Source organism: Lolium rigidum, chromosome 7 (assembly GCF_022539505.1).
Source record: "Lolium rigidum isolate FL_2022 chromosome 7, APGP_CSIRO_Lrig_0.1, whole genome shotgun sequence".
NCBI lineage: Eukaryota > Viridiplantae > Streptophyta > Magnoliopsida > Poales > Poaceae > Lolium > Lolium rigidum.
Window position 1 is genome coordinate 132,047,483 of NC_061514.1, and position 21,474 is coordinate 132,068,956.

At 42.4% G+C, this 21,474-nt stretch overlaps 1 protein-coding gene across 1 annotated transcript; it reads left to right on the forward strand.

Annotated features, from left to right (window-relative positions):
• Nucleotides 1-12,337: 12,337 nt before the first annotated feature.
• Nucleotides 12,338-13,408, forward strand: LOC124672013. The gene has a single exon (XM_047208318.1). It carries the CDS (start codon nt 12,338-12,340, stop codon nt 13,406-13,408), a length of 1,071 nt encoding a protein of 356 aa, XP_047064274.1.
• Nucleotides 13,409-21,474: the final 8,066 nt, after the last annotated feature.

Consider the following 21,474-nt stretch of genomic DNA (forward strand, 5'->3'; position numbering starts at 1 on the left):
CACTAGTAGGAAAACCCTTATAGGCGGAGCTTAGTTCCGTGGCGCACCACTAAAAATGCGCCACAGAATGTTATTTTGTGGCGCACCATGCTAGGTGTGCCACAGAAATAGCTTAATTTTGTGGCGCACTACTGAACCTTGCGCCACAGAAATTATATGGGGCCCACATCCTGCCACCACCAATTATTAGTGTAGGTATTTCTGTGGCGCACATGGTGTGCTGCGCCACAGAAATAACTCTTTCTGTGGCGCACGTGCTTCGGTGCGCCACATAAGTAGTTGATTCTGTGGCACACTTGTTCTGGTGCGCCACAGAACTAAGAGAACTTATATCATCGCCTGTGCCCTCCCCCACGCCTGTTCACCTCTCCCCTCTCCCCTCTCCCCTCCCCTCTCCCCTCTTCCCTCTCCTCCAATACGTACCGCCGCGCGCCGCCATGGTCGTCGCCATCGCCGTCGCTGCCACCTTCCTCCGCGAGGGCCGCATGCCGCCACGCTCCTCCCATCCCCGCCACCTGCAGCACAAGTTGCCGCTACGGCGAGGAGGGGCCGCCGTCGCGTGAAGGTGGAGGAGCCGCCGCGTCCTCCTCCTCCTCCACCGCTACCGTCGTCGTCAACCTCCTCCTCCACCCCTATCGTCGGTGAACTCTCTCCCCTCCCCTCCCCTCCCTCTTCCTCTCCCGCGCGAGCACAAAGTGCTCGACGAAATGCTCGTGTGCTGCTCTGGTTGTGCTGTTGTTGTTGTTGCTGTGCTACTGGCTGCTGCTGCTGTTGATGTGCTACTGGATGCAATCTATCTATCTATCCTAGCTTGATGTCATTGTTTCTGCAGCTAGATGCATGCTCTGGTTGTGCTGTTGTTGCTGTTGATGTACTGGCTGTTGTTGCTGTTGATGTGCTACTGGATGCAATCTATCTATCTATCCTAGCTTGTTGTCATTGTTGCTGCAGCTAGATGCATGCTCTTGCAGCTTCTCACCATTCCTGGTGAACTATACTGTTGCTATTGCTTGTGTTTCCATGCTCTAAATGGTCAAATGATCATCATGTGCTAGTGATTTACTTACTGGCTCATTGCTCATGCCTTTTACTTAATGTCCGAAGCTATTGCTATGTCTCTGTAGCTTCTCACCATGTATTGGATGAACTCCTTAATTATGCAGTAATGATTCCTTTGATGTGTTATTGAAGCTTGAATGGAAGCCAACTAGAGTTGGGTACCCTAGCTTTGTTTTGAACTCAACTGAGTAATGATAAATTTCTATTTCTTTGTTGGCTTGGATGAATTTATGGTTGATGTACCTCAGTAGTGGTTCACTGGTGTGATTGCTTGTGCCGTGCTGTGTTGTGACCTCATTAGCTCTTGCTACCGCCATCTGGTTGCATCTCATAGTTGGATAATTGGTGAAAATAGAGATATTCACATTAGGGAATCATGTAAATGAATGCTACTGTGGTATCCTTTGAAGAAAATGGGATGTTTCTGATGGTTTAAAAGACTAGGTGATGCTAGGTTATTAAGTTGGCTATCAAGGTTGGTTTTATCTGGTTAAGTTGGATAGGCTATGTGTTCTTGCTTACTTATTGATGGCGTGTATTTCACACGTTCGTTGGGCAACCCCAAGAGGAAGGTATGATGCGCACAGCAGCAAGTTTTCCCTCAGAAAGAAACCAAGGTTTATCGAACCAGGAGGAGCCAAGAAGCACGTTGAAGGTTGATGGCGGCGGGATGTAGTGCGGCGCAACACCGGAGATTCCGGCGCCAACGTGGAACCGGCACAACACAACCAAAGTACTTTGCCCCAACGAAACAGTGAGGTTGTCAATCTCACCGGCTTGCTGTAACAAAGGATTAACCGTATTGTGTGGAAGATGATTGTTTGCAGAGAAAATAGTAAAACAAGTATTGCAGCAGATTTGTATTTCAGTATTAAAAGAATAGACCGGGGTCCACAGTTCACTAGAGGTGTCTCTCCCATAAGATAAAAGCATGTTGGGTGAACAAATTACAGTCGGGCAATTGACACATAGAGAGGGCATAACAATGCACATACATGACATGATAAGTATAGTGAGATTTAATTGGGCATTACGACAAAGTACATAGACCGCCATCCAACTGCATCTATGCCTAAAAAGTCCACCTTCAGGTTATCATCCGAACCCCTCCGATATTAAGTTGCAAAGCAACAGACAATTGCATTAAGTATGGTGCGTAATGTAATCAACAACTACATCCTCGGACATAGCGCCAATGTTTTATCCCTAGTGGCAACAAGCACAACACAACCTTAGGGGTTTCGTCACTCCCCCAGGTGTCAATGCAGGCATGAACCCACTATCGAGCATAAGTACTCCCTCTTGGAGTTAAAAGTAAAAACTTGGCCAGAGCCTCTACTAGAAACGGAGAGCATGCAAGATCATAAACAACACATGTATAATAACTTGATAATTAACATGACATGGTATTCTCTATCCATCGGATCCCGACAAACACAACATAGAGTATTACGGATAGATGATCTTGATCATGTTAGGCAGCTCACAAGATCCAACAATGAAGCACAATGAGGAGAAGACAACCATCTAGCTACCGCTATGGACCCATAGTCCAGGGGTGAACTACTCACTCATCACTCCGGAGGCGACCATGGCGGTGTAGAGTCCTCCGGGAGATGAATCCCCTCTCCGGCGGGGTGCCGGAGGAGATCTCCGAGAATCCCCCGAGATGGGATCAGCGGCGACGGCGTCTCAGTAAGGTTTTCCGTATCGTGGTTTTTCGCATCAGGGGTTTCGCGACGGAGGCTTTAAGTAGGCGGAAGGGCAGAGTCGGGGGCCAGACGAGGGGCCCACACTATAGGTCGGCGCGGCCCGGGCTTGGGCCGCGCCGCCCTATAGTTTGGCCACCTCGTGGCCCCACTTCGTGTGTTCTTCGGTCTTCCGGAAGCTCCGTGGAAAAATAGGGCCACTGGGTCTTCGTTTCGTCCAATTCCGAGAATATTTTGTTACTAGGATTTCTGAAACCAAAAACAGCGAGAAAACAGGAACCGGCACTTCGGCATCTTGTTAATAGGTTAGTTCCGGAAAATGCACGAACATGACATAAAGTGTGCATAAAACATGTAGGTATCATCAATAATATGGCATAGAATATAAGAAATTATCGATACGTCGGAGACGTATCAAGCATCCCCAAGCTTAGTTCACGCTCGTCCCGAGCGAGGTAAAACGATAACAAAGATAATTTCTGAAGTGATATGCCATCATAACCTTGATCATACTATTTGTAAACATATGTAGTGGATGCAGCGATCAAAACAATGGTGATGACATGAGTAAACAGGTGAATCATATAGCAAAGACTTTTCATGAATAGTACTTCAAGACAAGTATTAATAAGTCTTGCATAAGAGTTAACTCATAAAGCAATAAATCAAAGTAAATGTATTGAAGCAACACAAAGGAAGATTAAGTTTCAGCGGTTGCTTTCAACTTGTAACATGTATATCTCATGGATAATTGTCAACATAGAGTAATATAACAAGTACAATATGCAAATATGTAGGAATCAATGCACGGTTCACACAAGTGTTTGCTTCTTGAGGTGGAGAGAAATAGGTGGACTGACTCAACATAAAAGTAAAAAGAATGGTCCTTCAAAGAGGAAAGCATCGATTGCTATATTTGTGCTAGAGCTTTTATTTTGAAAACATGAAACAATTTTGTCAACGGTAGTAATAAAGCATATGAGTTATGTACATTACATCTTACAAGTTGCAAGTCTCATGCATAGTATACTAATAGTGCCCGCACCTTGTCCTAATTAACTTGGACTACCGGATCTTTGCAATGCACATGTTTTGACCAAGTGTCACAATGGGGTACCTTCATGTCGCCTGTACAAAGGTCTAAGGAGAAAGCTCGCATTTTGGATTTCTCGCTTTTGATTATTCTCAACTTAGACATCCATACCGGGACAACATGGACAACAGATAATGGACTCCTCTTTAATGCATAAGCATGTGGCAACAATTTTTATTCTCATATGAGATTGAGGATATATGTCCAAACTGAAACTTCCATCATGGATCATGGCTTTAGTTAGCGGCCCAAAGTTCTTCTCTAACAATATGCATGCTCCAACCATGAAGGTGGTAGATCTCTCTTGCTTCAGACAAGACGGACATGCATAGAAACTCACATGATATTCAACAAAGAATAGTTGATGGCGTCCCCAGAAGCATGGTTATCGCACAACAAGCAACTTAATAAGAGATAAAGTGCATAAGTACATATTCAATACCACAATAGTTTTTAAGCTATTTGTCCCATGAGCTATATATTGCAAAGGTGAATGATGGAATTTTAAAGGTAGCACTCAAGCAATTTACTTTGGAATGGCGGATAAATACCATGTAGTAGGTAGGTATGGTGGACACAAATGGCATAGTGGTTGGCTCAAGGATTTTGGATGCATGAGAAGTATTCCCTCTCGATACAAGGTTTAGGCTAGCAAGGTTATTTGAAACAAACACAAGGATGAACGAGTACAGCAAAACTCACATAAAAGACATATGGTAAACATTATAAGACTCCATACCGTCTTCCTTGTTGTTCAAAACTCAATACTAGATGTTATCTAGACTCTAGAGGAACCAAATATGCAAACCAAATTAGCAAGCTCTAAGTATTTCTTCATTAATGGGTGCAAAGTATATGATGCAAGAGCTTAAACATGAGCACAACAATTGCCAAGTATCAAATTATCCAAGACATTTTAGAGTTACTACATGTATCATTTTCCAATTCCAACCATATAACAATTTAACGAAGATGAAACTTCGCCATGAATACTATGAGTAGAGCCTAAGGACATATTTGTCCATATGCAACAGCGGAGCGTGTCTCTCTCCCATAAAGTGAATGCTAGGATCCATTTTATTCAAACAAAACAAAAAACAAAAACAAACCGACGCTCCAAGCAAAGTACATAAGATGTGGCCGAATAAAAATATAGTTTCGGGGAGGAACCCGATAATGTTGTCGATGAAGAAGGGGATGCCTTGGGCATCCCCAAGCTTAGACGCTTGAGTCTTCTTAGAATATGCAGGGGTGAACCACCGGGGCATCCCCAAGCTTAGAGCTTTCACTCTCCTTGATCATATTGCATCATACTCCTCTCTTGATCCTTGAAAACTTCCTCCACACCAAACTCGAAACAACTCATTAGAGGGTTAGTGCATAATAAAAATTCACATGTTCAGAGGTGACACAATCATTCTTAACACTTCTGGACATTGCATAAAGCTACTGGACATTAGTGGATCAAAGAAATTCATCCAACATAGCAAAAGAGGCAATGCGAAATAAAAGACAGAATCTGTCAAAACAGAACAGTCCGTAAAGATGGATTTTATTAGGCCACCATACTTGCTCAAACGAAAATTCTCAAATTGAATGAAAGTTGCGTACATATCTGAGGATCATGCTCGTAAATTGGCGTAATTTTCTGAGCTACCTACGGGGAGATAGACCCAGATTCGTGACAGCAAAGAAATCTGGAACTGCGCGAGTAATCCAAATCTAGTACTTACTTTTCTATCAAAGACTTTACTTGGCACAACAAAACATAAAACTAAGATAAGGAGAGGTTGCTACAGTAGTAAACAACTTCCAAGACACAAATATAAAACAAAAATACTGGAGTAAAAACATGGGTTGTCTCCCATAAGCGCTTTTCTTTAACGCCTTTCAGCTAGGCGCATAAAGTGTAACTCAAGTAACATCGAGAGATGAAGCATCAACATCATAATTTGTTCTAATAATAGAATCATAAGGTAACTTCATTCTCTTTCTAGGGAAGTGTTCCATACCTTTCTTGAGAGGAAATTGATATTTAATATTACCTTCCTTCATATCAATAGTAGCACCAACGGTTCGAAGAAAAGGTCTTCCCAATATAATGGGGCAAGATGCATTGCATTCAATATCCAAGACAACAAAATCAACGGGGACAAGGTTATTGTTAACCATAATATGAACATTATCAACTTTCCCCAAAGGTTTCTTTTTAGCATTATCAGCGAGATTAACATCCAAATAACAATTCTTCAATGGTGGCAAGTCAAGCATATCATAGACTTTTTTAGGCATAACGAAATACTTGCACCAAGATCACATAAAGCATTACAATCAAAATCTTTGACTCTCATTTTAATGATGGGCTCCCAACCATCCTCTAGCTTTCTAGGAATAGAAGTTTCAAGTTTTAGTTTCTCTTCTCTAGCTTTTATGAGAGCATTTGTAATATGTTTTGTGAAAGCCAAATTTATAGCGCTAGCATTGGGACTTTTAGCAAGTTTTTGCAAGAACTTTATAACTTCAGAGATGTGGCAATCATCAAAATCTAAATCATTACAATCTAAAGCAATGGGATTATCATCCCCAAGGTTGGAAAAAATTTCAGCAGTTTTATCACAAGCAGTTTCAAGCAGTTTTAGCAGTTTCAGGTAATTTTGCGCGCTTTGCACTAGGAGTAGAAGCATTACCAACACCAATTATTTTATCATGGATAGTAGGAGGTGCAGCAACATATGAATCATTAGCATTGCTAGTGGTGGTAATAGTCCAAACTTTAGCTATATTTTCCTTTTTAGCTAGTTTTTCATTTTCTTCTCTATCCCACCTAGCACGCAGTTCAGCCATTAATCTTATATTCTCATTAATTCTAACTTGGATGGCATTTGCTGTAGTAACAATTTTATTTTCAATATCCCTATTAGGCATAACTTTCGATTTCAAAAGATCAACATCATAGGCAAGACTATCAACTCTAGAAACAAGAATATCAATTTTATTGAGCTTTTTCTCAACAGATTTGTTAAAGGCAGTTTGTGTACTAATAAATTCTTTAAGCATGGCTTCAAGTCCAGGGGGTGTATTCCTATTATTGTTGTAAGAATTCCCATGAGAATTAGCATAACCGTTACCATTATTATAAGGATATGGCCTATAGTTATTACTAGAATTGTTCCGATAAGCATTGTTGTTGAAATTATTATTTTTAATGAAGTTTACATCAACATGTTCTTCTTGGGCAACCAATGAAGCTAATGGAACATTATTAGGATCAACATTAGTCCTATCATTCGCAAGCATAGACATAATAGCATCAACCTTATCATTCAAGGAAGAGGATTCTTCAACAGAATTTACCTTCTTACCTTGTGGAGCTCTTTCCGTGTGCCATTCAGAGTAATTAACCATCATATTATCAAGAAGCTTTGTTGCTTCACCAAGAGTGATGGACATAAAGGTACCTCCAGCAGCTGAATCCAATAAATTCCGCGAAGAAAAATTTAGTCCTGCATAGAAGGTTTGGATGATCATCCAAGTAGTCGATCCATGGGTTGGGCAATTTTTAACCGTGAGATTTCATTCTTTCCCAAGCTTGAGCAACATGTTCATTATCCAATTGTTTAAAATTCATTATGCTACTCCTCAAAGATATAATTTTAGCAGGGGGATAATATCTACCAATAAAAGCATTCTTGCATTTAGTCCATGAATCAATACTATTCTTAGGCAGAGATAGCAACCAATCTTTAGCTCTTCCTCTTAATGAGAAAGGAAACAATTTTAATTTTATAATGTCACCATCTACATCTTTATACTTTTGCATTTCACATAGTTCAACAAAATTATTGAGATGGGCAGCAAGCATCATCGGAACTAACACCGTAAAATTGCTCTCTCATGACAAGATTAAGTAAAGCAGGTTTAATTTCAAAAAATTCTGCTGTAGTAGCAGGTGGAGCAATAGGTGTGCATAAGAAATAATTATTATTTGTGCTAGTGAAGTCACACAACTTAGTATTTTCAGGGTTGGCCATTTTAGCAATAGTAAATAAAGCAAACTAGATAAAGTAAATGCAAGTAAACTAATTTTTTTGTGTTTTTGATATGGCAAACAAGACAGTAAATAAAGTAAAACTAGCAACTAATTTTTTTGTATTTTGATATAAGTGCAGCAAACAAAGTAGTAAATAAAATAAAGCAAGACAAAAACAAAGTAAAGAGATTGAGAAGTGGAGACTCCCCTTGCAGCGTGTCTTGATCTCCCCGGCAACGGCGCCGTAAAATATGCTTGATGGCGTGTATTTCACACGTTCGTTGGGCAACCCCAAGAGGAAGGTATGATGCGCACGAGCAGCAAGTTTTCCCTCGGAAAGAAACCAAGGTTTATCGAACCAGGAGGAGCCAAGAAGCACGTTGAAGGTTGATGGCGGCGGGATGTAGTGCGGCGCAACACCAGAGATTCCGGCGCCAACGTGGAACCCGCACAACACAACCAAAGTACTTTGCCCCAACGAAACAGGTGAGGTTGTCAATCTCACCGGCTTGTCTGTAACAAAGGATTAACCGTATTGTGTGGAAGATGATTGTTTGCAGAGAAAATAGTAAAACAAGTATTGCAGCAGATTTGTATTTCAGTATTAAAAGAATGGACCGGGGTCCACAGTTCACTAGAGGTGTCTCTCCCATAAGATAAAAGCATGTTGGGTGAACAAATTACAGTCGGGCAATTGACAAATAGAGAGGGCATAACAATGCACATACATGACATGATAAGTATAGTGAGATTTAATTGGGCATTACGACAAAGTACATAGACCGCCATCCAACTGCATCTATGCCTAAAAAGTCCACCTTCGAGTTATCATCCGAACCCCTCCAGTATTAAGTTGCAAAGCAACGAGATAATTGCATTAAGTATGGTGCGTAATGTAATCAACAACTACATCCTCGGACATAGCGCCAATGTTTTATCCCTAGTGGCAACAAGCACAACACAACCTTAGGGGTTTCTGTCACTCCCCAGGTGTCAATGCGGGCATGAACCCACTATCGAGCATAAGTACTCCCTCTTGGAGTTAAAAGTAAAAACTTGGCCAGAGCCTCTACTAGAAACGGAGAGCATGCAAGATCATAAACAACACATGTATAATAACTTGATAATTAACATGACATGGTATTCTCTATCCATCGGATCCCGACAAACACAACATAGAGTATTACGGATAGATGATCTTGATCATGTTAGGCAGCTCACAAGATCCAACAATGAAGCACAATGAGGAGAAGACAACCATCTAGCTACTGCTATGGACCCATAGTCCAGGGGTGAACTACTCACTCATCACTCCGGAGGCGACCATGGCGGTGTAGAGTCCTCCGGGAGATGAATCCCCTCTCCGGCAGGGTGCCGGAGGAGATCTCCGAGAATCCCCCGAGATGGGATCGGCGGCGACGGCGTCTCGGTAAGGTTTTCCGTATCGTGGTTTTTCGCATCGTGGGTTTCGCGACGGAGGCTTTAAGTAGGCGGAAGGGCGAGTCGGGGCCGGACGAGGGGCCCACACTATAGGTCGGTGCGGCCGGGGCTTGGGCCGCGCCGCCCTATAGTTTGGCCACCTCGTGGCCCCACTTCGTGTGTTCTTCGGTCTTCCGGAAGCTCCGTGGAAAAATAGGGCCCCGGGTCTTCGTTTCGTCCAATTCCGAGAATATTTCGTTACTAGGATTTCTGAAACCAAAAACAGCAGAAAACAGGAACCGGCACTTCGGCATCTTGTTAATAGGTTAGTTCCAGAAAATGCACGAATATGACATAAAGTGTGCATAAAACATGTAGGTATCATCAATAATATGGCATAGAACATAAGAAATTATCGATACGTCGGAGACGTATCACTTATGCATATCCATCTCTACTGGATTGACTAGCTCAGGCTTGGCCTCTCTCTTGCCAGCATCAGTTGGTTACTACCAAGTGATGAATAATCCCTTATGGTACCCCAGCTTTGTTTTGAACTCAACTGAGTAATGATAAATTTCTATTTCTTGTTGGCTTTGATGAAAATAGAGATATCCACAGTAGGGGATCATGTAAATGAATGTCACTGTGGTATCCTTTGAAGAAAAAGGACTGTTTCTGATGGTTTTAAAAGGCTAGGTGGTGCTAGGTGATTCAGTTGGCTACCAAGACTTGTCTCATCTCGGTTAGCCGGGATATGCTATGTGTTGTTGCTTGTTTAGGCATATCTATCACTTACTTGGATTTACTCGGTTCTTGATTGGCCTCTCTTTTGCCAGCATCACTTGGTCTATATACCAAGTGATGAATAATCCCTTTGGAGCATCTGCTCCATGCATGCTATGTGTGTTTGAGCATCTTGACCTTATGTCACCATGGTTGCTGGTTTGTTGGTGTTTTTGTACTTGCCAATGATTAGATGGTTGATCGATCACTCGTACACTCGGGGATGGAGCAAGTGAGCCTGGTGTGATGGCACAAATATCAATATTTTGTGCATCCTACCTGGCCTCACTTACTCCATCCCTGGATGTTAATATTTGTTTCGACCAACAAAGTATGAGGCATTCCATTTAGTTCATACTAGCTACTTCTTAATTGCATTGGCCTTTCTTCCATTTTAGTGCCGATGATTAAATTGTTTGGTCTCTTGTACACTCTGGGGTGGGGCCAGTGAGCCTGGTGCGATGCCACAAATATCAATCTCTTGTGCATCCTACCTAGCCTCACTGACCCCATCCCGGAATGTTAATATTTCTTTCGACCAACAAAGTATGAGGCATATGATATCTAGTTGAGATACCACTTGGCTCTTTCTTCCATTTTAGTGCCGATGATTAGAATGTTTGGTCACCTATACGCCGCAATATACTTTGTAGACGAGCCCCCCTTTCCCCGGCCGCCGTTCCGTGAATGAGTCTTTGACGAGACAACAACGCCGACCTGCCTCTCCGGCGCATCACCACTTTTCTTCTCTCTCCGTCCAGTACGTGAACGAGTCCTTAATGCAAAGACGGTGCCAGCTTCCCTAGCATCATGCCGACCCCTGTTGCCGCGCTTCAGGCCGTGTCTCACGCGCCCTGCACTCTTCGCCTTTTTGCCCGGTGAACGAATAGACTAATCGTTGGAATAAGGAAGCTGATGACGGCCGATCGTAATTTAATCTTGCGACCGGCCATCATCGGTTTCCTTATTCCAATGATCAGTCTATTGGTTCACCGGGCAAGAAGGCGAACAGTGCAGGGCGCGGGACACACGGCCTGAAGCGCGGCAACACGGCCCGACATAATGCTGGGCAGGCCGGCACGGTCTTTGCATCAAGGACTCGTTCACTGGACGGCGAGGAACTGCCGTGGTTCTACGCCGGAGAGGCAGATCGGCGTTGTTGTATCTTCAAGCACCCGTTTACAGAACGGCGGCCGGGGAAAGGGGGCCCTTCTGCAAAGTATACTGCGGTGTATACTGCAACTATGGTTTCTAACCATAGTATTTGTGTTGACCAACAATGTATGAGACACTTATTTCATTTTGTCATTCCATTTGCTTTGAGATTTTCAAAATGCCGATGATTAAAATGTTTGGTCACCGTATACTCGGGGGTGGCGTAAGTGAGCCTGGTAAGATAGCACAAATATGAATCTCTTGTGCATCGGACTTGGTCTCACTTACGACATCCCTGAATGTTAATATTTGTGTTGACCAACAATGTATGAGGCATTTATTCCATTTCTCTTGTGCATCGGACTTGTTGGTCTCACTTTCTTCCATTTTCATCATAGTAGGAACTGGATGAAGACCCCGATGCAAGCGAGCCTGGTGGGTAGAGATGAGGGAGCAAAGGAGGAACCGGATGAAGACTACTTTGTATCTCGAAATTGTGAATTTTGTATGAATTAAGAGTTGTATGCAAAACATTTGACACTTGCCACTATATATGTATCTCGATCGGGCTCTAAGTAATGTGATGATGATGTCTATGTTATATCTGTGCAATGTACATGATATTTATATTATATCTGAATGTTGTTGTATATAAAATGTATATTGCTGTCTATAAACTGCATGTGTATAGCAGGTAACACAAAATCATGTATAATACAAGCAAATTCTGTGGCGCACCAAAAAACACGTGCGCCACAGAAACCTTAATTCTGTGGCGCATGGGCCGGTGCGCCACAGAAACCTTATTTTTGTGGCGAAGTTTCTGTGGCGCATCTCCCATGCGCCACAGAATCCATTTTTGATGCGTCACTGATGAGGCTTTTCCTACAGCATACATGCATCCGAACGATTCCTCGTCTCCTCCGACACCCTGACACGCCACACCTCCTCCGAATGTACCGCTTCTCCGTTATCTCTCGACCTCTCCTCTCTTTCATGGCCGGTGCTCCGCCTCCACGAGTTCTCCCACCTCCCAGTGCACCACCAGTTCGTCGTGTTCCCCGAACCCCCCATGGATCTCGTAACATGGCAAGCATCGGCGAGACGAGGGGCGTAACAGACGACGCTGATAGCCGTCAGGAAGACGGAGGGGGCACCATAAGGTCCGTAATATACAATCGCCAGGTTATACTCGTGGATAGTGATGAGGAAGACATGTGCCGTTACAAGGAAAGCGTGTTCCCTCTGTACACGTCCAAAAACATCGGCCACCGTAGCGGCTCCATATACACCAGCGCGTTGGGGAAGATGTTCGGTGTCTCGGACCGCAGAGAGACTCAGCTGGAGGCCACGATGAACTCAGATCCCACGGCCGACTGCTTCTGCCACAACGGAATCTGCATCGTGCATCCGCCTAGGTGCATGCTGCAGATTTTTTCGCTCAGGCTAGCTAAAGTTCCTTCCAGCAGCGGCTCATCACTAGAGTTGTATGGATACATAGCGGTGCGGGACAACCTGGATCGGCTGCTTAACTACGTCGTCAGCTACAGCAGGGATGATCCCGTCGTCGTGGAGCAGGGGTCTCTCATCACCATGAACGGCCCTAAGCGAGCCATACATCTGCTTGACACTATTGTAATCGAGTACGACATGAGGATCAAGACAGGCCAAGACGAAAACGATGATCTGCAGCTGATTGATGGTCTGTCGGCCGTAGACGGCAATGGCGTGTGGGACTCTCGCACGTTAGCAAGACGCATCCACGGCGACTGCGGCGCCGTCGACATGGTTTTTCTACGTCTTCGATGCGGCGTCGAGGCGACCGTGCAGGTTTCCGTTTCCCAAGTGAAATGCGGCTTCAGTTTGCGTCTCGGTTGCTTCGTCAATAGATTAGATGAAGAGATCTGTCTCTTTGATGGCGCCATCATCGGCGAATCAGGTATCTTACACAGGTCTGTGGTTGCTGTAATCATGGATTCATGGATGAATTTGAAGTTCATGATTGGGTCAGAGTCCTCTACGACTTCTGCTCAAGTTTGCTGTTCCTTCAGGGCCAACAACCATGGGATATCTACTCAACATATAAAGACTCATTCTGCGCTTATCTCAATTAAGGTCACTTGGTCGACTCTGTCTCTCTGCCTTGATGATCTATAAAGTTGCGCAGTCTAGAGTCTGCACTTGTGGCAAAAAAAATAAGGCGATCAAATATTTATTGCCTAATAAAATTATTCTGTCTAAATTTGATTGTAGCGAACTTAGATATTTGTGAATCTGGTGTAAGGGGGTATTTATACCGTCTATATATTATAAAGTAAATTTAGGATGTTCTTAGGTTGAATTGATACATCACGAACTGGAGCAGCGGCATGTGCATCAGTCATCTTGTAGTATGATCTTTTTCTGAAACTACTCCTTTTTTTAGGTTGAATGGAAGGTCTAGAATGTAAAATTTTGGAATCTTCTAAAATTCAAAAGTACAAATTTCAAAAAAAAAAATTAAAAGAAGGGCACAGTGGTTCCTGGGTGCACCAAATTTGCGTCGCAAGTTCTGAAGCTTTTTCATGCTCCATCTTTACTGCACGCAAAACATATACTTACACTTGAAAGTAGAAATGCTGACCTACTGAAACTTTTGCATTCTCCCTGTCAGTAAAACAGACAATGCCCAGTGGCCTCCATTAATTTAGAACAGACGGAGTAGTTGTTTATGTGGTGTATTGGCCAATTATCAAGTTGGGCAGTCTAGAGTCTGGTGGAAATGTTCCGTGTCTCGGACCGCAGAGAGACTCCGCTAGAGGCGACAATGAATTTAGGGCCCATGGCCGATTGCTTCCGCCACAAAGGACCTGCATCGTGCATCCGCTAGTAGTATTATCTTATTTTCTGAAGCTCATCCTATTTTTTTAGGTTGAATGGTAGGTGCCATGCCTTTGCATAATGGATATGAAATGTACAAGTTCTAAAGTTTTTTCATGCTTGATCTATAATGTAGGAAATTGGAAATGCGAAAAAACCGAAGGACAAATTTCCATTACACCTCGCATGCCCGCTCTCGCGATTAGGCGATTCCCACCCACCCACACCTCCACCTACAACCGCCGCCTTACTCGCCTGTGAGACCATCAGAGAATGAAGATGGCGAATCAGGAGCAGATGTTCGCGGGCTTCATCCCGTTCGAGACTCGGATGAAGGAGGCCATGGAGGAGGACCGGCGATGCGAGCAGGAGAAGCTAGCAGAGGAGCGAACGCAGGCGAATCTGACGAAGATGCTGCTCCTCCAGGCATGCCTCACCACACAGTGGGCGGTCATGCAGATGGCGGAGCCAGTGGGGTGGCACCCGCAGCTGTAGGGACAGGGGATCGAAGAAAAAATTGTGGTAGTGCAAGCGATGCTGGAACTCAAAGATGCATCAGATCCAACGGGAGTTGGCGACGCAAGGGATTGAGGAGTTGGAGAAGATACCCTGATGGATTCGGTGTCGGTGGGAGGCATGCTTTCGCCGGCGAGACCTTCACACCGTAGCAAGTAGAGCGGAGTGAGGAGCTACTTGTTTCCCGGAGGTGGTCCGAGCTAGGTGATTCAAATCTAGTTCAAATTCCAAGCAGGCGGCAAAGGGAAGAACGAATTCGGAGGTGCTGCCGATCACCGACGAAGGGTGAATCTCCGATGAGCAGGGGAGAGAGCCATGGAAGAGAGCGGTCATCTCCTCAGTGGAGGGACCCACTGGTCAAGGACACAAAAACTCCTTCAGTGATCAATTGTCGATGTGTGGATCCTAGGGCTATCATGGCCGTTATCGAAAGAGGGCTGATGGCGGATTCTGAAAAAAATGTATCCTAGTGCTGATAAAGGAGCAATAGCTTGGAGGATCTCACCAAGGAACGTTGATGGGCAATCTAGGGTTCCAACCGCCGTCCCGACACTAGTCTGGGTTAGGAAGGAGTTAGTGGCAAAAAGGTGTTTCACACCCATAGATTGCTTCCCTGCTGGTGAAAATTAGCTTTGCTAAGTTGTGGGGGGTTGAGAGGGGGAAGAAATTGTTTGTTGATGTGGTGAAGATGGCCGGAGGAGGAGGACTAGGTGGCAGAAGATTTGGTGGTGGTGGAGGCCGTGGACAACCATCATCTGGGAAACTGGGCAGTGATAGTGCGTCGATGTGGGCTCCACCACAGACTCAAGGCCAGCCACCCCAAGCAGATCCAAGCCTCCCCTCGGTAAAATTCACTCAGAAGATGATGCGGCAAATGGGTGCTAGAGCACGAGGTATGTTTCCTATGATGCAGCCATGCATGTGGAATGTGCCGATTAACCAATGTCCGCAGTTCTTTGGGCAACAACAAATGCAACTTGGGGCTTTTAATCCTACGATGGTGATGCCTCGGAACTCTTTCAATCCAATGATGCCTCAGAGTTCCAATAGCCAGGATAGTATGTGGGGAAGAAAGATACTTCTCAGAAACAACATATTTCTGGAGGGAACAAGAACAAAAATAAGATATAGAAGCCTCAGAGTTCTGACAACACAAAAACCAATGTAGAGAAAGAAGCAAATGTTGATGGTGATCAAATGATTGTAGCAGTTGGGCCTTGCCTTGGAACCTAAATTCAAGTATGTAGTGTGTTATAACTGTGGAGAACCTGGACACTATGTTGGATTATGCACAAGGATTAAGAGGTATTTTATCTGCAGTAAAACTGGTCATCACATGGATAGCTGCCATATGTGGTACACTCCAATCGCCACAAGTATATATTGGAGAAGTGCTAATCCTGGCCTTGGCTTTTTTCCATGTGGAAGTTGAAGGTCCATAAGTTGTACAATGGCTTAATAAGGATAATGTTCGCATTGTGGTTATTAAAGATGGTGAAATCACTGAAAAGCAATTAGAAAAAATAATGAGGTGTGGAAGGTCAATTGGTTCTGGCAAATCAGACAATTTTCTACTAAGAGATTCTTGGTTAGATTTCCTCCCATCAAGAGCATAAAGGATCTGGTGAAATACCCTTTCAATTAATCTGAAGAAGAAAAGGGTGGTTGTCTCTTTCATAAACTGGGAGGGATAAGCTGAGCCTTTTGAGGAATTTTAGGAGGTTTGGGTTAAGATAGTACGTATACCTGCTAAGTGACTTACTTGGAAAATAGTTTGCCAAGTGGCTACTTCTAGGAGTTCTTATCAATGTGGATTGGCATGGGATATTCAAAAGCTTCTACATGGATGTGAGGGTGAAAGTGTCCGTTAGGGGTGTTACTAAGATTCCTGCCAACAAATATTTTTTTCACCACTGAATGGAACATATGCTACTGATGATGATCCTGACTAAAATGGTGCTGATGATCAAGTTGAAGAGGATGATGATATTGTGGATGACTTTCAGGAACATGCCAAGAATACTAAGGGCTCTGGGACTAGTAGAATGGACAGTGATAATACCAATCCTTGTCCCAATCTAGTTGAGAAAAATGGTTACAAGAATGTAGTTACTAGTGGTGAGCAACAAAATCTTGAGAAGAGTTCTAGGAGTAAAATATGGGAAGTTCAACATGAAGAGCCCACTACTTAGTCACTAGTTTTGAAAAGTGCTGAATATAGTATTGAATGAAGTATATTGGAGAGATTTGATGCTGAGAGTGATGAGGGAGTTGAGAAGATAGTGCAATAAAATGCTGCATAGGTGGACATACCCATGGAACAAGCAGCACCAGTGAAGACATCTCTAGCATGCATGGAATGGAAAAAAAGAAGTGGGCCCCATTCAACCAACCAGTATGAGTAGCATGATTCAGAGAGATGGGATATTTGTAATTGAGAAAGCTCAAGAGTTGAAGAAGACAAAAAAATCTAGAAGTCCCTAAAGGTAACAACAAAACTCATGGGTTCTCTAATTCTTTTTCACCTCTTGCCAATAATGAGCTACTTGAAAATGCTAAGAATGCAAGAATTAGCCTGCGACACACTTCTAACAATTGTGATGAAATTATTGATAATATCAAGACTGTTGAAATGGACAGACTTGAAAAGTTCCATCTTAACAAACCTGATATGTTCCTCCCTGTTGACATTAGTCTAACAATGGAAGATATTAGGGGATCTGGGAAAAGTAATGTGCCATCCCCGTGCAATCAGGAGGATTACATGAGTGACCAACCTCATGATGAACCTCGGACTATAGTTTCCAGTTGGAAGAAACCAATCTTTCAATATGGTAGTAGATATAATATGGAACCCTAGAGGTCTTAATAGACCAGATAATCTCATCAGAGTGATTGATCTCATTAGAGAGACATGTCCAGATATAATATATTTCTCTCAGTCAAAGAAAGAGGAATTCACAATCCCACGGCTCCAACAATTGGACCCTGGTGGGATTTTTTCTTGGAACTTGCTTCCACCCAAAAACACCGAGGGTGGCATTTTGGTTGGTATAAGCAGTGACCTTTTTGACATTGTGAGATGGGATATTTATACTTACTCTATCCCAGCTTTGATTATATTTGAAAAGGATAATGTAGTGTGGAAAATCATTGTTGTTTGTGGTTCTACATATGAAGAACATAAATTAGATTTCACTAATGAGTTACATAATGTCTATTCAAGCCGGTTAGGACCTACATTGGTGGGTGATGATTTAAACCTCATTATAGAAAAGATTAAAAAACACTGGTAACATTAACCAACACTGGGCTAAATATGTTCAATGACTAGATTAATATGTTTGGGTTAATGGAAATTAAAAACTCTAGTACAAGTTTTCTTGGGCGAATAATCAAGATAACCTGATTATGGCTCTGTTAGATAGAATTTTTGTGTCTACTTGGTGGGATAACCTTAAGATCCCCAAAATAAAGCAATTTCGATTTAAAAAATGGTGGCTGCAAATTGATGGTTTTGATCAAGTGGTGGCCAAATATTTGCTAGCTCCTTGCCACCTAACTAAGTCCATTGATAGATGGCAGTTTAAAACTAGAAATACTAGAAAAGGCTTGAAAGGTTGGTGTGCTAACATTGAATCTGCTCAACACAAATTAAAGCAACATTTAGTTGTTGAATATGATTTGTTAGATATTGCTTCTGAAACACAGTTTTTATATCCTGTTTCTAAGAATAGAATGAAAACAATTTCTGTTGAACTCTCTAAAATTTGGAAAAATGAGGAAATAAACGCTAGACAAAGGTCTAGAGAGAGATACATTCTAGAAGGGGATCATACAACAGATTTTTTCACTCTGTAGCTAATCAGAGAAGGAGGAAAAAAATACCAGGCTTCATGGTGAGGATGGTGTGGTTGAATACAACAAAGGTATGCTTAAAATCATCGTGGGCTACTATAAGGCTTTGTTTAGTAGATAAGATATACTAGACATTGACTTGAATAATGTATTTTGTAATGAACATGAGATGGTTACTGAAGAAGATAATTATAATATGCTTAATGTTGAGTTCTCTGAACAACAAATTAAATATGTTATTTTTGGTTCTTATGCTGAGGGGCCCTGGGCTAATGGTTTCACCTATTGGTTCTATCAACACTTTTGGGAGCTTATTAAAGCATACTTAATGACTATGGTAAATGATTGGAATAAACTTCAGTTATACCTATTTAGGCTCAACTTGTCCCTTTTAACTCTCATTTCAAAAGAAGCTAATGATGTAACTATACAGCAGACCTATTGGTTTGACAAATTGTAGCTTTAAAATCTTTTCCAAATGTGCTACCAATAGATTGGGTGTAGTGAGTGAAAAACTTATTTCACCAAATAAGACAACCTTTATTAAATGCACATATAGCTTAGAAAGTATGTGTATGTTCATGAAATTGTTCATAATGTTGTGCAAAATGGGAAATCTGGATTTATCTTTAAACTGGATTATGAGAAGGCTTATGATAGGGTGTATTGGGATTTCCTGTTTCAAATGATGGAAAAGGGGGCTTTAGCCCGCAATGGATGTCTATTATAAAAGTCTTTTACAGAATGGATCTGTAGGTGTCCGATTAAATGGTGAAAGTAGTGATTTTTCCTTGATCAGTAGAGGTGTCAGAAAAGGTGACCCTATATCTTCCATACTTTATAATTTCATGGCTGAAGTATTCACTATAATTCTTGTTAAGGAAGTTGCTAACAGGCAGATTGATGAGTTCATGCAAGGGATAAATAACATTAGAACCATTAGTATGCAATATGCTGATGTTACCCTCTTATTCCTGGAAAGTAAAATTAGTTATGCAATTAAATTGAAGTGGATTTTATCCTGCTTTGAGCACATATCTGGGATGCACATAAATTTTCATAAGTGTGATCTAGTCCCAATTAATATTGAGGAGGGAGATGATCAAATGTTTGCTCAAACTTTGAGCTGTAAGCTGGTGAAATTCCTTCTGCAATACTTAGTGTGCCTCTGCATCATACTAAGCTAAGGAATGAGGATATACAACCCATTGTCCACAAAATTTTGAAAAACAACAGCTAGGTGGAGAGAAAACTTCTTAATCATGCTACCAAGTTGGACATGGTTAGAAGTGTGCTAGCTAGTATTCCTCTATACCTATTGAGTGTTATTAAATTCCCTAAATGGCTTTTTTCTTTGATCAATTCTCAAATGGCTCACTGTCTTTGGGATAACTATGGGGGTCATCACAAATACCACTTGGCTAATTGGGGTTTGGTCACCCAGAATCAGTTCGGAGGGCTTGGTATTCCTCACATAGCTAAAATGGATCTCTGCCTCCTTGCTTCCTAGGTGAAAAGATATAACCTGAATGAGGATAAGCTCTGGAAACAAATTATAGATCATAAATACAGAGTAGAGAGAACCCTAATCTATTGGTGCTTCTCCATTTTGGAAAGTAGTTCGTTGGGCTGCCAATGCTACCAAAATGGGGTATCAGTGGAGAGTGGGTGATGGTAAGAAAGTGAAATTTTGGGAAGATCACTAGTTTGGCACTTGTAGTATGGCCATTCAATATTGGGAATTATATTACCTGGTGAATGGACATAATCAAACTATTGCTGATCTATGGGATGGTGAATAACTTTTAGGAGATGCTTTGATCATAGATTAATGCGGCAATGGTATGAGATATTGCAAATTGCATAAAATTTTCAGCTCACTGTTGAAAGTGATGCTCTTATCTGGATGTGGGAAGCTGGTGGGGTTTATAGTGTAAAATCAATGTATGCCATCATCAATTTTAGAGGGGTTATGCCGTTAATGTGCATTGTGTTTGGAGTTTGAAGATTCCCCCTAAAATTTATTTCTTTCACTGGTTGATGGTTCATAGCAAGACCCTCACTATAGATAATTTAGTCAAAAGGCAATCAGTAGATGACTTGACTTGTATTTTCTGTGAGGAACTTGAAACTTGCCACCATTATTATGTGAATGTGTTGTTATTTCCAACATGTGGTCGGAAATTAAGAGGGTTCTGGGTATTAGCTTTCTCTTTGCAATTTTAGTTGATATCTATGGCTTATCGAATAACAAAAAGAAGAATATATTGGTTAATATGATAGATGCTGCTTTATTAAGGATTATTTGGCTAACTAGAAATGACATGGTGTTCAATCGTATACAATGAATGGGGATGCATGTCCTATGAAGGAAAACATCCTACACCCTTGCTCAATGGAGCATTTTTCTAAAATAGGAAGAAAAGGGAAGACTGATGTCAATAGTGAGCAAATTGGAGAGCTTGGATCGGGCACCACCTCTTCTATTGTGGCCGAAACCTGGTTGACTCCTGAGAAGAAGGCAAGGCCTACGCTGGAGGTATGCGTACTGAAGCAAGAGCAAAGAAGTGGAGGGCCTCTGAAGATTACTGTCTGGCAAGGACTCCAGATGCAAATACACTGATGCTTGATGCTGGTGGGGGATGGTAAAGGTTTTAGGGTTCTGCATAGGCCTTAAGTTTCTTTATTGTTGCCTTGCGAGTGAGCTGGTTCGTGGGGTAGTGTTGTTTCAGCTGTTTCTCCCTGTAATGCATAAGCGAACCCCTCCCGTAGCTATGCCGTATATGCTGAAAGAGAGAACATGTTCTTAACTTGTAATGACTATTTCTGGTTTCAGAAATGAAACCGCGGCTATGCCCTATTCTTCTAAAAGAAAGTGGAAATGCTGACCATACTGAAGCTTTTGCAGTCTCTGCGTCAGTGGAACAGATACACAATGGCTCCATGCGGTATACGTCCATGTGAAGCAGGAAAGTTCCACAAAGATAATG

What these genes read in the sequence shown, in the direction of transcription:
- LOC124672013 (XM_047208318.1), top strand. Translation starts at nt 12,338, where the DNA reads ATGGCAAGCATCGGCGAGACGAGGGGCGTAACAGACGACGCTGATAGC.